We start from the raw sequence: 12,725 nt of genomic DNA on the forward strand, positions 1-12,725 counted from the left end.
GATAAATATCTCAATCCCCATAACAACTTTATGAGGTAGGCAGTATATTGACCCCTATTATACAGATGAAGGAATTGAGGCACAGAGTGGTTAAGCACATTTCCTAAGGTCACACAGCTGGAAAGTTGGGGCTCACTCGTGACAGTCTTTACTCTTGTTCTCTACTATTGTCTCTCCAGCTCACGACCAGAAGGTCACTCATAAAAGAAGGAGGCTCTCACATGATCTTCTGAGTCCTGGCTTTTTTAAACGAGTCAAGGACTGTCTGAGAAATGGTTATGAATATTGTAGCTAGATATTGACGGTTTTAGGGACGCACAATAGGCGTAGTGACAAAGGCTGGCCGCCTGAGGGGGTAACAGCCCCGCTGGCGGAACCGGGAGAGGGAGGAGGGAACCTTGGAAACAAATGTCAGACTCAGACTCTTAGGACCACAGAACGTTGAGAACACAGCATCTTAGAAGGCTGAGAACAAAGCCTCTTAGAACGTAGAACAAAGGCCCCTGGAATCGTAGAATGGTGAACGCAGAGCTTCACAGCATCTGGGAGACAAAAGACGTTTCAGATTCTGTTCTGGTCGAATCATAGAATCTTCCACACAGGGTCTTATAACTTTAGAATTTGGGATGTAGCCGATCTTAGACTCTTAGAAGCAAAACTGGCTACACAATCTGCATGGCCCAATGTAAAATGAATTTTAAAAATTAAGAATTTCAAGACAGTAACAGTAGAACATTAAAACCAAGTCCCTGGATCCACTAAACTGGTCGCACACCGGTGAAGCAGGCTCCACTTAGAAGTATAATTTTATAAGAGGTTGTTGATCTTAGCTAGGCTAGCCCTTTGGTTTTTACAGTTGAATGTCTGGGAAGGCTTCGTGGAAGAGGAGGCAAAATCAGGGATCGATTCTGTAACAGTTTTCTCTCCCTTTTCAGCCTCAAAAGCTGAGGGTTGAGAGGGGTTGAAGAGAGAAAGGCATCTGCCAAACTGTCACCGGGACCCATTCTCTATTTATAGAGCACGTCTTCTCCCTCCTGCCTGACAGTCCAATAGTAGCCAGAGCTCAACCGTACGAAGGGGCCAGCGGCGGGAACCGAGGCACGGACCAATGACATTGGAGGCAAGAACGGGCTTGTTTCATTGTGACGCTTTGGGGGCGTGGCCATGGGCCAATGGCAGGCTAGCTGGGGGCGTGGCGAAGCCGCCTGAGAGCACAGCGAGTAGGTAGCTGCGAGCATGCGTCGCGTTGAGGGGCGGTTGTACCACCGAGCAATGGGCGACGGTTGCTGTGTGGCCGGGGGCGTGGCCATGTAGATAAGGCGCGGGTGGGCGGCCCAATGGGCGGGCGCCTATGCAGATGAGACGGTGACAGCCGGGCCAGCGGGCGGGCGGGCGGGCAGGCGGGCTGTTGGGGCGGGGAGGTGGGACCGGGAGAGGGGTGGCCGCGGGGCCCGGCTGGGCTGGGGCGGGGGGCCGCAGCCATGATCCGGGCCTTCTCGTTCCCGGTAAGCCCCGAGCGGGGCCGGCTGCGGGGCTGGCTGGAGGGCAGCCTGGCCGGGCTCTGCGAGTTGCACTGGCTACGGGAGAGGCAGGAGTACCGCGTGCAGCAGGCGCTGCGGCTGGCCCAGCCCGGAATGGGGGGCGCCGAGGCCGAGGACGAGGAGGACGCCGACGAGGATGAAGATGCGGCGGCGGCGCGCCGGGCCGCAGCGGCCCTGGAGGAACAGCTGGTGAGGGGCCGCCTGTCCACCCGTCCCTGCGAACCCATGTCTGTCTGTCTGTCTCACTTAGATGCTCATGCACCCGTCCAGTGGGGGAAGGGAAGGGGGAAGGACAGGGGGTGGGGCTGCAGACCCTGGAGTCTGGGCGGCGCGCGGGATGTGGCCTCCCCACCTCCAAACTGGGAAAGGGGGTACTGCATGGTCCCCGCTGGAACCATTAGAGATGCACAGGCCCCATCCTCTACAACCCTTTTCCAAAGAAAATCGTTCTGGGCGCCAAGTATGTGTCAAGCCCGGAAACCAGTATCCCGCATGCATTGTCTTCTTGCAGTTTGGGTGATAAGGGCTGATAGTTCCCATTTTACAGAGAAAGAAACTGAGCTCAGAGAGGGCAAACGACTCACCCAAGGTCACACAGCTGGGATCCAAACAAGCCCCGCTCTGGGCCCCAGCTACCAGGGCTCCATCTTCCCCAAGTCCTGGTGTGCTTGGAGATCTCCGGAGGGGGCCAGATGGGGGAGGGAATCCTAAGGCCTCCAGAGGGAGGGATGACTGCTGAGAGGAAGCTCACAGTCCATGAGGACCCCACGGTGATCTTGACCCTCCTGTGACACTTTTCCTCCTTTCCTACAGGGTCCCAACCCTGGTTAACCCAAGAGGAGGTGGTTGAGGCGACATTGGGGATCTGACTTCTGGACTCTCTGGGTGCTCTAATGGGGAAAGATGAGGCGGACATCTCCAGAATGACTCTTGTCATTCTCCACTCTCGCTCTCTTGTCATTTCTGGATTCTCCTGACCTCTTCCTAGGTTTCTCGCACTTTTCCGCCTCACCGCCACATCACTGTGACTTGCTGTGTGTTTCTCTGTCTCCTTTCTCTTCCCTTCTTGCATATCTGCATCCCTCTCTTCCTGCCCTACGTCCCTGTCCCTGGCTCTTCCTCCCCCTCCCCCCAGCCCGCCAGGCCCCAGACTCTAGCTCCCCTTGCAGATCCCAGCCCCAAGCCTGTGGGTGGTCAGAGCTTCCCGTTTGGGGAAACTTGAGCCGAGGTGGCGGGGGAGGGGGCTCTCGCTGCTGCTGACCTCGACTGCTCCCACCCCAGATGGGGACTGGGGAGGAGACTGAAGCCAGACTCCCAGGCTGCACGCCCAGCCCCTCCCCCGGCCGGGAGTGGGACCCCGTACATTCTTCTCTGGAAACAGAAACAGCTGTGGGAGGCCCCACCCCCTCCCAAAGTTAGAGACGCATGGTGGGGGCCTTCACCAGATCCCCCCACCCCACCCCCAGCAGGCTGGGCTTGGGAAGGCGCCTCCTACATTTGCGAGGAGAGGTAGAAGGCATGGGTATGGGTGAGCTGTCCTTCCTCACTGTCTCAATCTCTCCCTCTCTCTGCCTCAGTCTCCCTTCCCTTCTCTGAGTTTCCTCATCTCTTTCCCCTAGTCCCCCAACCACCACCATGAGGTGGTAGTAGAGAGGCTTCTTCCCCCTACAGTCTCCAGGCAAAGCTCTGTCCCAGCGTCAAGGAGGAGGCGGTGGCAGGCAGCGTGAGGGAGACAGCAGCACTGAGCGAGGAGGAGCGGAGAAGCACTAAATATAAACCCCTCTGATGTTGGGGGTTCCTGGGTCCTGCTGAAGAGGGGGTGGAGGTCTCTACTCATCCCTGAGTCTCCATTTTACGATGCTCACCCCTCCCAGCCCCCACCTGGGAATATACTTCCTTTGAAGCAAGAACACTGAAACCAGACTTCATTAGTTATTAGTTTCTAATAGGAATGATGGGAATGCAGGAACAGAGTATCGCAGAGTATTGCAGAATCCTAGAAGAGAGTGGAAGTTCTTTTTTCTTCCACCAAGGAAAAAGGTCTTCTTCCAGCAAGACAGACTTAAGTTGGACTTGAACAAGGTCTTCCTAACAGAAACAAAGGGAATTAGATGCAGACTAGGGGCATGTGGGGGAGGAACAAAGGTCTGGAAAAGTTTGGGCAAAGGGGGTTAGGTCTCTGTAAGCCCTAACCACACGCCTGTTAAACCTGCCTGAGCTCAAGCCCACTGGGCATTGTGGGCAGAGAGCCAGATTCAGACCAAAAATCTTCTGATCTTTTGAAGATTGGTCTCTTTGCAGCTGGAAAGAATGAGGTCAGACCTAGAATAGACTGGGAAAGGGGGTGTTGAGGGTCCAGGCACAAAGGGGAGGAGGCCACTCCTTTCCATCCCCCTAACTCCTGCCTTCCCTGCAGTGGAAGAAGTGAAACTAGGCCTGAAGAACTTACCAATTTAGTTTTAATTACACAAGTAAAACCTGATTTTATATGTTCCCTGTTAGAAACTTAGAGCTTTCATGTAATAATAAAAGCTAGTATTTATTAAGCACTTAAAAGGAACTACTGCTGTAACTCATTGAATCCTCATAACAACTCCATAAGAGAGGTAGTTGAAAGCTGCCCTGTGACAGATGGGGAAACCCAGGCCAAGAGGGCTGAAGTGAGCTGCTCAAGGTCACACAGCTGGAAAGCACCAGAGGTGAATTGAACCCTGGCAATTAGGCTCCAAGTTACACCTCCTTAACCACTTCACTCTACCATCCTTAATGCACCTTCTCCCCTGAAATCACCTTCATGTTACCTTGTGGGTCTCCCCGTACCCTTTTCAATGCATCTACTGGCAGAAACTGTTTATATACCAAAAACATAAAGTTTTGCTTTGCTTTTTATAAATTGCAGTTTCTTGGGTAAGGTCCCAGAGACTGCCAGTGATTCTCGAAATACGGCCCACTGGAATAGAGCATCACATAGGAAACTGTTAGAAATGCAACTGTGGGCCCAGTTCTGTTAGCTCAATCGGTTAGACTCTAGAAGAGGGTGGAAGTTCTCAAAAGCATCTTCCTCAAAAGCCAAGGTTTTGGCTTTGACCCCCGGTCAGGGCACGTACATACAGAGGAAGCAGCCAATGAGTGCACAACTATGTGGAACAAGTGATACTTCTCTCTCTTTCTCCCTTTATCTCTCTGTCTCTCTAAAAACCAATCAGTAAAAAAAGTTTTTAAAGATAAAAAAAAAGAGAGAGATGCAATTTTGGGGGCTCCAGACTGGAATCAGAAGCTCGGGAGAGATCCAGTAATTCAGGTTTTAACACGGCCTCCAGGTAATTCTGACCCACCCCCCTACTATACATTCTGCTTTTTCTCCACTCAATGCTCTAGCTTGGTGATGGTTCCATATAGAAATTATCTCCTTCGATTTGAACAGTTGTCTAGTATTCTGCTGTATACATTCATTCCTTCATTGAACATTTCCTGAGCACCTACTTGGTGCCAGGCACTGTTCTAGGCACCAAAGGTGGGGAGGGTGCCTAAGTGAACAAAACAGACAAGAACCTATGTCTTCCAGAGGCTGGCATTCCAGTTAGAGCAGGGGTCGGTCGGGAACCTATGGCTCGTGAGCCAGATGTGGCTCTTTTGATGGCTGCATCTGGCTCGCAGACAAATCTTTAATAAAAAAAATAATAACGTTAAAAATGTAAAACATTCTCATGTATTACAATCCATTCATTTCCTACCGCTCATGTTCATGGTTGAGGTGGCTGGAGCCAATCACAGCTGTCCTCTGGGACAACACCAAATTTTAATTGGATAATGTGTAATGTACATGGGTCGTTGTATGGCTCTCACGGAATTACATTTTAAAATATGTGGTGTTCATGGCTCTCTCAGCCAAAAAGGTTCCCGACCCCTGAGTTAGAGAGAAGGTAAACGGCATCCTGATATAGAACTTTAAGCCAGGAGGTCATTACTGTAATGTAGGAAAAAATGCAGGGCACCAGGGGTGCAGAATGACAGGGGATTTATTTTGGAAGGAGGGTGGGAGAGGGATCGGGTAAGCAGTTTCTGAATGAAGCAAGTGAGTGAGCCTGGAGGAGATGCGGACACATCTTACTGAGGTTGGAACATGACTGGCATGTCAGGGAACAGCGAGGAAGCAAGTGTGGCTAGTGCAGTGAGAAAGGGGGGGACTTGACATGGGCTATTTGGTCAATTCTGATTTTCTTTTTAGTCATCCCTGATGCTGCACAATCAGGTTGCTTTCCTGGGTTTTGCTCAATGGTGATGCCACTCTAAGCACCTCTGCACACCCCCAGGAGCCCAAAGTCGACTGTCTTGTTGATTTTCTTGCCATAAACAAGCCCAGATGGGGGCTTCTGTTCTGGGGGGAGGAGGAAGGATGGGGCCCAGGAGAGCAGTCACAAGAGCGGGAAGCTGCGGGTGGGGGCTGCTTGCGAGAGAGCCTGCTGGTCTTTCTGCCTTAAATAGGCAGGGCTGGGCGCCTGCCCTGCCAGTCCCTCCTCCCTCCTCCCTCCTTCCATCCAGACAAGCCGCTTTTGTCTGAGGGTCAACCGTCAGCTCAGGCTGCCGTCACCTCTGGCCTCACCCAGACCCATGTGAGACTCTTCCTGGCTCTGGCCCTATTTTCCAAAATGAGCTAAGTTCTATTGTCTTAGGGACTTCATCTGTGTTGTTGCAGCCCCTACTCCCACCCACGCTCTCACACTCCCCTCAAAAAGTTTTCACCTTTATTTATTCACACCTGATAAGAAACAATCTTTTTCTGTGACAAGACGGATCTAGGGTGGACTCAACAGAAGTTTCTGATGGGGACAAGGAGCAGCAGGTGGACACTGGGGGCTTCTGGGTGAGAACAGGGCAAGAGCAGGAGGCAGATGTGGTCTGGGGACAAGAGAACCTGCTGTTGTTACTTGTCGTAGCTGCAGCACCACTGAGGCTAGGAAGGACTTTACAGTAGGCATGGGCATTCTTTCTGAAGCAAGGAGCGAAGACATACCAGTCACAGCCAGCCTATTTAATCTGTGTGAGGGAAAGGGTCAGTCAGCACCAGGAGGGACTCAGGAAGATTTGCAAAAGAACTTTCTACTGGTGAATAAGGGGTAGTGGGGGAAGGGAGGAGCACCTGAAAAGGAAAGGACAAGGACCCGGAGAAGGCAGACCAGTAGCTAAGAGATCTGCTAGGTCCTGGACACCAGCTTTTAGTAGTGACGTGCCCTTCCAGCAAGAACTGAAGTTGAAAAAAAAAAAAAAGAACTGAAGTTGGACTCAACGAGGGACATTCTAATAAGGGCCAACCGGCCATGAGCACAGATAGAAGAAGCGAAGGGGAAGAGATGAGGACTTCTGAGGCCTCATCACACTGAAAATGAATGAGGTGGCTGCAACCTGGAGCCAGAGGGCCTTTCTAATGGGATGAAGGGGCAGAGATCTTGAGGGGATCCTGGGGCTCAGGTCCTGCTTTTACCTTTTTGAAGTGAGAGCCTCATTGTCAAAGTAAAACTCTGCCCATGAGCCCCTGGAATAGGGGGCCAGTTGGCAGAGGGCTGGAGGGGTGTGTGTACTTCTGACCATCCTGCTCTCTCACCACGACTTCAGGAGGCCTTGCCCGGGCTCATCTGGGACCTGGGCCAGCAGCTGGGAGACCTGAGCCTGGAGTCTGGGGGCCTGGAACAGGAGAGCGGGCGCAGCTCGGGTGAGCATGGGAAAGGGAGCAGGGTCGGCCTGGGGCACCCCAATGTTTTCCACTGTCCCCCATCTCTCAGGCTTCCCTGTCTCTGTTGCTTGGTTGCCTTCACCCTCTGGTTTCCCCAGCCAGGCCCTCTGATTGTCTCTCTGCTCCTCAATCCAGGCTTCTATGAAGACCCCAGCTCCACAGGAGGTCCGGACTCACCACGCTCTACTTTCTGTGGGGACAGTGGCTTCTCTGGATCTGGCTCCTATGGACGCATGGGTCCCTCTGAACCCCGGGGCATCTATGCCAGTGAGAGACCCAAGTCCCTAGGTAAGGTAGATGGGGTTGGGGCCCTAAAGGCCAGGGAACTGAGAATAAGAAGATGGTTTTGAGCACACCCTTCTGAGTCAGACCAACCTGAATTCGAATTCTGGCTGTGACATTCCCTACTGTTTGATTTTGAGCATGTCACTTCTTTCTGGGCTCTGTTAAAATGGAGTCAGTAACAGCACCCACTTCACAGGGAAGTTCTGAGTATTCAGTGAGTCTCTGCCTTAAGGCATTGGACTTGGCACATGGGAGCCTCTAGAGCAGGGGTAGTCAACCTTTTTATACCTACCGCCCACTTTTGTGTCTCTGTTAGTAGTAAAATTTTCTAACTGCCCACCGGTTCCACAGTAATGGTGATTTATAAAGTAGGGAAGTAACTTTACTTTATAAAATTTATAAAGCAGAGTTACATACAGCAAGTTAAAGCATATAATAATTACTTACCAAGTACTTTATGTCGGATTTTCACTAAATTTGGCAGAATAAATCTTTATAAAACAACTTACTATAGTTAAATCTTTTTGTTGTTGTTGTTTTTTGTTTTGTATTTTTCTGAAGCTAGAATGGGGAGAGACAGTCAGACAGACTCCCGCATGCGCCCAACAGGGATCAACCCGGCACGCCCACCAGGGGCAACGCTCTGCCCACCAGGGGGCGATGCTCTGCCCCTCCGGGGCGTCTCTGCCGCGACCAGAGCCACTCTAGCGCCTGGGGCAGAGGCCAAGGAGCCATCCCCAGCGCCCAGGCCATCTTTGCTTCAATGGAGCCTCGGCTGCGGGAGGGGAAGAGAGAGACAGAGAGGAAGGAGAGGGGGAGGGGTGGAGAAGCAGATGGGCGCTTCTCCTGTATGCCCTGACCGGGAATCGAACCTGGGACTTCTGCACGCCAGGCGACGCTCTACCACTGAGCCAACCAGCCAGGGCAAATCTATCTTTTTATTTATACTTTGGTTGCTCTGCTACCACCCACCATGAAAGCTGGAGTGTCCACTAGTGGGCGGTAGGGACCAGGTTGACTACCACTGCTCTAGATAATCAGTAACTGCTGTTATTTATTCATGTATATAAGTTTCTGAGCCCCTACTATATGCTATCCTAACACTATCCTAGGGGTGAGGGATATAGCAGTGAAAAAACCCCTCTCCTCACAACACTGATGTTCTAGTGTGTGAAATAGGTAACACACAAGGTAAGTAAGTAAAATATATAGGGATTAGATATTGACATGTACAATGAAAAGAAAATTAGGGAAGGGGACTAGGCCATGTCCCTTTGAGTTGGGGAAGGAATTGCAATTTTACAAAGTATGGTCAAAGAGGGCATCATTGAGACTGTGATATCTGAGTGGCACCCTGAAGTGAGGGAGTGGACCAATCAGATATGCTGAGGGAAGAGCGTTGCAGAAATCAGAACAGCAAGTGCAAAGACCCTGAGGCTGGAGTGTGACTGGCCTGTGCATCCATCCAGTTCACTCTCACGGGAGACCTAAAAATATGGAGGAGAGAGTATAGAAATGGAGGTCAGGGCCTGACCTGTTGTTGTGCAGTGGATAAAATGTCAACCTGGTAATGCTGAGGTCGCTGGTTCAAAACCCTGGGCTTGCCTGGTCAAGGCACATATGGAAGTTGATACTTCCTGCTCCTCCCCCCTTCTTTCTCTCTCTCCTCTCTGAAGATGAACAAATAAAATCTTAAAAAGGGGGGGGGCAGTCAGAGAGGCAGAGGTAGGACAGTCTATTCGGAGTCCTGAAAGCTACGGTGAAGATTTTGTTATAAAGCTGTTACCAGGGAAGATTTGAGTGCAGTTTTCTTTTTCTTCTTTTTTCTGAAGTTGGAAACGGGGAGGCAGTCAGACAGACTCCCGCATGCGCCCGACTGGGATCCACCCGGCACGCCCACCAGGGGGTGATGCTCTGCCCATCTGGGGCGTTGCTCTGTTGCAACCAGAGCCACTCTAGCGCCTGAGGCAGAGGCCACAGAGCCATCCCCAGCACCCGGGCCAGCTTTGCTCCAGTGGAGCCTTGGCTGCGGGAGGGGAAGAGAGAAACAGAGAGGAAGAAGGGGGGGGGGGGGAAGCAAATGGGCGCTTCTCCTGTGTGCCCTGGTCGGGAATCGAACCCTACACTCCTGCACGCCAGGCCGACGACGCTCTACCACTGAGCCAACCGGCGAGGGCCTTCTTTTTCTTTTTAATGGGAGTGGGGCAATAGTGCGGAAAATGCCCTTCCAAAGGGTACTGAAAAAGGGTTTTGAGATCCTCTTCCACTCTTCCTTTTTAAATTTCGCTTCCTTCCCCTAGGAGACGCCAGTCCCAGCGCTCCCGAGGCGATGGGAGCTCGGGCAGCAGTGCCGCGGTCCTTCTCGGCCCCCTATCCGACGGCAGCGGGGTCTGCAGGCCCTGAAGCCTGTTCCTCAGCAGAGCGGCGGGCCCGCGCGGGGCCCTTCCTGACGCCCAGTCCCCTGCACGCCGTGGCGCTGCGCAGCCCACGGCCCTGCGGCCGTCCTCTCGCAGACTCGCCGGACGTACCGGGCGCCGGGCGGCCCCTGGACGGCTACATCTCGGCGCTTCTGCGCAGGCGCCGCCGCCGGGGGGCGGGCCAGCCCCGGACCAGCCCCGGGGGCGCGGACGGGGGCCCGCGGCGCCAGAATAGCGTGCGCCAGCGGCCGCCGGACGCGTCCCCGCCCCCCGGAGGCGCGCGGCCCGCGCCCGAGCCCCCAGTGGAGCGCGCGGGGGGCCGTCCAGCTAGCCCAGCCGCCTTGGGCCGCGCCTGGGGCTCGCCATGGGAGTCGGAGGCGGTGCCCGAGCCCGCCGCGTCGCCGGCTGTCCCCTCGCCCCCTGACAGCCCGGCCGAGGGCCGCCTGGTGAAGGCACAGTACATCCCAGGCGCGCAGGCTGCCACCCGCGGCCTCCCTGGCCGCGCGGCCCGCCGTAAAGCGCCACCACTGACCCGGGGTCGCAGTGTGGAGCAGTCCCCACCTCGGGAGCGTCCCAGGGCCGCGGGCCGCCGCGGACGCATAACAGAGGCCTCAGGCCGCCGGGGCTCGCCCAGGGCTCGCAAGGCCGCGCGCTCCCAGTCGGAGACCAGCCTGTTGGGCCGCGCAGCTGCGGTTCCTCCGGGACCTCCCAAATACCCCACAGCAGAACGGGAAGAGCCTCGGCCTCCGCGGCCCCGCCGCGGCCCAGCACCCACGCTGGCCGCGCAGGCCGCGGGGTCCTGCCGCCGCTGGCGCTCCACGGCCGAGATCGACGCAGCCGATGGGCGCCGCAGCCGTCCCCGCGCCCCCGCCGCCCGTGGCCCAGGTCCTGGCCCATCCCCGTCTGCTCCTCAGCGCCGGTTGCTCTATGGCTGCGCGGGCAGCGACTCCGAGTGCTCGGCCGGGCGCCTGGGGCCCCTTGGACGCCGGGGCCCGACGGGCGGCGTTGGTGGCGGCTACGGGGAGAGTGAGTCGAGTGCCAGCGAGGGGGAGTCGCCTGCCTTCAGCTCCGCATCCAGCGACTCAGACGGCAGCGGTGGCCTCGTGTGGCCGCAGCAGCTGGTGGCAGCCACCGCGGCTTCCGGGCCAGGAGGTGGTGCAGGTGGAGGGGCGCCCACTGGCCCCGCCAAAGTCTTTGTGAAGATCAAGGCCTCCCACGCGCTCAAGAAAAAGATACTGCGCTTCCGTTCTGGTTCTCTTAAGGTCATGACTACAGTGTGAGTTTGGGAGTTTGCTTGGGCTCCCCCTTCATAGCCTCTGCATTACCACACTCCCTATCACTGACCCTTCCACACCTCCCTTCCAAAGACCACCGTTTTCTTGGCTTCCAAAGACCCTTCCTCATGGTCCCCATCTACTACAGTCTTGGTTGAAAAGGCTCCCCCTCCACCATAGGGAGGAATGGGGGAGGGCCCTGTTTGACCCAGTTCAGATGCTGGCCCTGCAGCCCATGGGCAAGAAAGTTCCCTCTCTCTGGACCCCACTTTCCTCATCTGTACTATGGGTGTACTATGGTATGCTGAAGGTGTAATTCAGTTTAAATTTCCCCATTTTAGTTTAGACATTTAGTCTGTTTGATACCCTTCACTTCTGTCACTGAGTCCTCTTATTCCTCCTCTCCATGCCCAGATATGGCCCCCCTCATACACAAAGTGCCCCCATTCAGGTCTCTGGACCTCTAGGATATCCCCTTGGCACCAGGTTGGCAACTCTGTCTGACCCAGATGGTGCCTGCAGAGTGTCCTGGGAAGGGAAGAAGCACTAACTTTGGGGTTTTGAGGGTCAAATAGGAGTTGATAACACCTGGAAAGAACAACTTTTCCACTTCTATCCATAGACAATTATAGAGGATTTAGAAGTAGAAGAGGAGAAGGAAGATGGCTTCTATCTTGTATCCCCTCCCCACTTCATGAGGGGGGTGGGGGAAGCTCAGGATGACCCTCAGCTGTTCCAATCCAGTATTTTTTTCTTTAAAAAATTACTGTATTTATTATGACGATGGTGACTCCCCGATGCACAGGGGGGCCAGATTCTGTGTGTTTCTCTAACCTCTTTGTAAATAAATGCACAATGTTACATAAGTGGTGGACTCTACTTCTGTGTTAAAATGTTAGTACTGGGTTAACATTTATTGAGCAGTTACTGTTTGCTTTGGATGTGGCAGTGTCCAGAACCAGATGGCAGACATCAAGGTGGGTCTCAATATCATTTTCCTACCATTGGCTATTTTACTTCAATGAATCTGACCTTTGGTGGAATTTTGTTTGGTCATAAACATGGTTTTATAAAAGTAGAGACAATATAGGTAAAGGGACAGTCCCAAATCTTCTTTCCTAGAAGTTATCATACTCATTTCGTTGTGCATCCTTCCTGTTTTCCTTTATGTGTTTGCATACATATATGGATCTAGTAACTATATAAATATACTGCTCACAAAAATTAGGGGACATTTCAAAATGAATATGAAGTGATAAAAAAAGAAACATTTGATTTTTTATTAAACAAGAACATAAGAGCCTGACCAGGTGGTGGCGCAGTGGATAGAGCGTCGGAGTGGGATATGGAGGACCCAGGTTTGAGACCCCAAGGTCGCCAGCTTGAGCGTGGGCTCATCTGGTTTGAGCAAAGCTCACCAGCTTGGACCCAAAGTCTCTGGCTTGAGCAAGGGGTTACTCGGTCTGCTGTAGCTCCC

At 53.7% G+C, this 12,725-nt stretch overlaps 1 protein-coding gene across 1 annotated transcript; it reads left to right on the forward strand.

Moving 5' to 3' along the window:
- The first annotated feature begins 1,433 nt into the window (after positions 1 to 1,433).
- Positions 1,434 to 12,108, forward strand: DACT3 (dishevelled binding antagonist of beta catenin 3). The gene is made up of 4 exons (XM_066271734.1): positions 1,434 to 1,730; positions 7,155 to 7,251; positions 7,408 to 7,560; positions 9,858 to 12,108. Exons 1-4 carry the CDS (start codon positions 1,482 to 1,484, stop codon positions 11,252 to 11,254), a joined length of 1,896 nt encoding a protein of 631 aa, XP_066127831.1. The 5' UTR covers positions 1,434 to 1,481; the 3' UTR covers positions 11,255 to 12,108.
- The last annotated feature ends 617 nt before the right edge of the window (positions 12,109 to 12,725 follow it).

The sequence above is a fragment of the Saccopteryx bilineata genome, chromosome 3 (assembly GCF_036850765.1).
Source record: "Saccopteryx bilineata isolate mSacBil1 chromosome 3, mSacBil1_pri_phased_curated, whole genome shotgun sequence".
In the NCBI taxonomy this organism is placed as follows: domain Eukaryota; kingdom Metazoa; phylum Chordata; class Mammalia; order Chiroptera; family Emballonuridae; genus Saccopteryx; species Saccopteryx bilineata.